The 4,597-nt window shown below is 48.4% G+C and overlaps 1 protein-coding gene across 1 annotated transcript; it reads right to left on the bottom strand.

Moving 5' to 3' along the window:
* Positions 1 to 313: 313 nt before the first annotated feature.
* fzd8a (frizzled class receptor 8a) lies at positions 314 to 3,478 on the bottom strand. The gene has a single exon (XM_039753555.1). The coding sequence runs from the start codon at positions 3,069 to 3,071 to the stop codon at positions 1,311 to 1,313; it is 1,761 nt and encodes a 586-aa protein (XP_039609489.1). The 5' UTR covers positions 3,072 to 3,478; the 3' UTR covers positions 314 to 1,310.
* Between the last annotated feature and the right edge of the window lie 1,119 nt (positions 3,479 to 4,597).

The raw sequence follows: 4,597 nt of genomic DNA, 5'->3' as shown, positions 1-4,597 counted from the left end.
CCTCCTCCTGCTCTTATAAATTAGGCCGATTTGACAGCCGAACAATACGGAATGGGAGAAAAGCATCCATCTGCTCGGACAATTAAGTTGTCCCAGCAGCGCACCTCCAGCCAGCCCATTAGGCGAAGCCTAACTGTACAGCAGGAAATGGACCCAAGCGTACAATTTATCAAAAAAAGACTTTTTATTGTCAAAATATAAGTCAAATATTTGATCTCACTTAGTGACATCTACATTTTATACAAAATTTACAAGTTTATAACTTTGTATATATACAGCATTTACACATCTGTACAATAATTATATAAATACATTTTTTGCAGTAAAACCCGTATTACATTTGGGTACAGGACAATAATTAAGGCTTACTTTTTTTTTAACCATTGTTAACATTTTGATTGCAGTCAGCAAACACCTTTGTGGCAATGTAATTTATCCAAAACAAAGCCTAACATGCCTCCTGCTAAGGACATTTGAGATTTAAGACAGTAAAAATCCTCTCGGTGCAGGATGACAGACAACACAATGGCCCTTCCTCCCAGATTGTCCCCTCACCGGCTGCTGTGCATATAAATTGACCAGATTTAACCATTTTAGATCAGGTACATTGTTTCAGGCAGCAGCTTATACTTCTGCCTAATAGGGTCCATTAAAATGCTAATTGGAGATAACTAGGAGACAAGCTGGAGGCAATTTGCTGACCGAATGTCCGGTTAGACCTGTGATGCTGCCACTTCTTTTTTGGATGGGACCCTCTAAGCAATCAGATGGAGTCCAACTCAACTGTGAGTGGAGGACGGGGCTGACCATCCAGATCAGATCCAAAACACCTCAAAAGTTACCACTTCCCTCTTGCAGGAGCACACATAAGGCAATCCAAGTGCACCACGTCATTGACAGTAGCAGTTAACTGCACATGGACACCATGCAGACAGTCCAGGTGAGCCACTCCAGTCAGGATATGGAGCTGACAGTCCAAATTAGCCTGTCAGTGGACTTTAATTATAAATATAATAATAGCATTCATTCAAGTTATTATTATATAGAGCACTTTTAGTGGATGGGCTCAGAAGCAAAACCTCAAGTAGGACACCAAAAGAGCTGTCTCAGTCAATCTTGTGACACTTGAAAGCGTACCAAGCTGAGTGGCCAGCTCTGGTCTGAGACACTTGCATTAACTGACCTTCGTTTCTTTTGAAACACACCCAACCAATCCAGCCCAAGCCCATCAGGACTGTGACGTTGGCACAGCAGTCAGTCAGTTCCCCTCACCATGTCTGTCCAGGACCAAAAACAACAGTCCTTGCTGCTCAAACCTGTGACAGGGGCATCTGTTTTGGGTATGATACTGAACTGGCAGTGCCAGACCTCCAGGTCAGTCCTGTACTCACATCACTGTACATGGAGCCTCCTGTGCCCTTACTGCTCCAGCAGCAGCGCGTGCAGAAAGCCCTCCAGGACTCGAGTGTCTTTCCTGACCAGATCCACACTCCGGAAGTGATGCCAACCAAAAGGCACATAAAATATTTCAGCATAAACACGGCATAGTCTGGCTTTTTTGCCTCCTGCTCAACTAAGCAGGCACAGTTATGGGTCACCTCCCAGCTCTGTTTGTTGTGCTGTTCATAGAAGTAACACGCCACGACGATTGTGGCCGGCACCGTATAGAGCACTGTAAAAATCCCAATTCGGATCATAAGTTTTTCCAGCTTGTCCGTTTTGGTGCCACCTTGCTTAATTACGCTCCTGATTCGGAAAAGAGAGACGAATCCCGCCAACAGGAACATTGTCCCAATAAACAAGTAAATGACCAGCGGCGCCAGCACAAAGCCGCGCAGATTGTCCAAGTTCTGATTTCCCACGTAACAAATCCCGGCCACCGGGTCCCCGTCGACTGAGCTGAGAGCTAAGACGGCGATCGATTTAATGCTAGGAATGAGCCAGGCGGCCAGGTGGAAATACTGCGAGTAACTAGCGATCGCCTCGTTGCCCCATTTCATTCCAGCAGCCAGGAACCAGGTAAGCGAGAGGATGACCCACCAGATGGAGCTGGCCATGCCGAAAAAGTACACAAGGAGGAAGACGACGGTGCAAAGAGCCGGACCGGTGGTCTCGTAGTGGACGTGCTCCACTTCGTACTCGCGACTGCACGCCACCTTCTCGTGCCCCGCTATCAGACGTACGATGTAGCCCATCGAGACGAACATGTAGCAGGCAGACAGGAAGATAATGGGCCTCTCCGGGTACTTGAACCTCTCCATGTCAATTAGAAAGGTAGCCACAGTGGCAAAGGTGGAGACAAAGCAGAGGACCGACCAGAGCCCGATCCAGAAGGCGGTAAAAGTCCTCTCCTCGGGGCTGAAGTACGGGTTGTGACAAGGCATGGCGCAGTTCGGGATCTGACCCGTGCGGACGCGGTTGTACAGCGGGTGCCTCTCGCTCGTGACCTGCACCATTGGCGCACGACACTGGCACCCCGGCTCGCACTGGGACGGCTGACCGCGGTGCTTCCCCCCTGCTAAAGCAGGGCGCCCGTGTCCGCTCTTGTTCTTGTGGGGGTTGACAGGCTTCCCAGGGTGTGCGGTGGGCTTAGGAAAAGCCGGCGACACGGTGGTCAGATCGGTCCTGTTGTAGTCCATACACAGCGTGTCCGGGGTGCCCTGGACTGGCAGCCGATCGCACCTCATCCTGTCGGGCCAGGCGAAACCATATTGTCTCATGAGAGGCGCGCAGCCAGCCCGGGCTCTCTCGCACACACCCCGGCAAGGCGGCAGAGGCTTCTTGTAGTCCTCCAGGCAGATCGGAGTGTACATGCTGCACAAGAAAAACTTCAAGTCCGGTGAGCACTGGATCTCCACCAGCGGCCAGAACTGGTGCACCTCCAAGCCAGCCTCGTCCTGCGTGTCGTGGTTGAACTGGTTGGGCATGTAGGTGTAGTTGTAGCCAATGCCTTTGCACAGGGGCACGGTAATCTCCTGGCAGGTGAGCTCCTTCGCGGTGGCACAGCTCGACCTCTGCAGCAGTGCAAGTGCCAGGAGCAGCAGGTAGACTTCCAACAGGTAGCACTCCATGATGAGAAGAGCGAGACAGTGAGGCGCCTCTCTTTGCAGTCCGTGGAGCCACGCTGCCCCTCGCCGCGCTGCCCCGTTACGGACTGGCGCTCACCATGAGAGGGGAAAACTGCGTTTAAAAAGAAATAGCCTCCAGGCGGCCACTCAAAATGGCTGAGCTGCTCCCAGACACCGGCTACTTTTCTCCTCCGCGCTCAGTCCACCGTCGAGCTGATGTACTTCCAGTAGCCGCAAGCACCACACTGTAAATCCGAGTGGAGCGGGAGACGTGTATTTCCAAGTTGCGTGCTCCCGGAGATCCTTGGTTTCCATCCGAGCGCTGGCTACAGTGCCAGCCGATCACGCTCGCTCGCTCGCTTTCTTTCTCTCTCTCTCTCTCTCTCTCTTTCACTGCATGTGTGCGTATGTGTGTGGGTGTGCTGAGTTGAGAGGGGCTCTTTGAATATTTATACACTAGACGGGCAAGTCACTCCCCCCGCAGCGCGCGGGGCGGGTGCACGAACCTCTTAAGGTGCTTTTCACACTACTTCCCTACTTACACTGTCTCACCCCGGGTGACTTCTGCCAGGCACCCTGTCTTCGAAAGACGACCGAGTTGGCTGGGCGCATCAGTAAGGAGCCGTACCGCAGTAAGAAGTCGCTTTGCCAATTACTGACAGAAATTAAAAAATTATAGTGACTTGACAAAGGGGCTATAGAAAATAATATACAGTATATATATATATAGTAAGAGGCAGCAACAACGACAATAATAATAATAATAATAATAATAATAATAATAATAATAATAATAATAATAATATGAAGCTCAATAGGAATAGCCGAAGTAGCAATACTGATAGCATTAGCTTTTCAGATTAATTGTACTGTTGGGACCCTCAACCACAGCTTAGGTAAACTGTGTACAGATAATACATGAATATTCAGATATCAGAGATGAACTATAGCTTACTTATAATTATGATTATTATTGATGTTATTGCAATACATTCTGAAGAACACATCGCAGTTACAGTCTTTTCAAAAGTGAAAGAAACCACCTTTAATGACATACCACCCGGCGGAAGGCCAGACCCTGTGGCAGGTTCATTTGCGTTTGTTAGGACATCCCAGGGGTTATCTTAAACCCAGAATGGAGTGTTTATTTTTTAATTGAAGTGCTGATGTTTCGTTTAGCGCTTGTATGGATCTCACGCAGCGGCTGTAATTACTGTAATGGCTGGAACAAGCAGAGCAGCTTGTAAGGATGATGATGGCACGTAGTTGAAATACAAAAAAAGAAGTTTTTTTGGCTGTGCTCAAATAGTACTGTTTGTTTGCCAACACAGCAATTAGCATTTAATGAAACCTTCAGACTGCATGCAAACATTATTCACTCCGAAATTAGTGTTCCGCTCGCTGCACGGCTCTCATTATTTACTATAGTGCTGGGAAGTTTAAAATAACCGGACCGGTGGCTGTTTTAGTAACAAAAAGCATAATGTGTATGTACATATATCTGTAAAAAATAGTGTAAGACAAAGAAT

The sequence above is a fragment of the Polypterus senegalus genome, chromosome 5 (assembly GCF_016835505.1).
Source record: "Polypterus senegalus isolate Bchr_013 chromosome 5, ASM1683550v1, whole genome shotgun sequence".
Taxonomy (NCBI): domain Eukaryota; kingdom Metazoa; phylum Chordata; class Cladistia; order Polypteriformes; family Polypteridae; genus Polypterus; species Polypterus senegalus.
The sequence above is the reverse complement of the archived record's forward strand: the minus strand, read 5'-3'. Positions and strand labels throughout refer to the sequence as shown.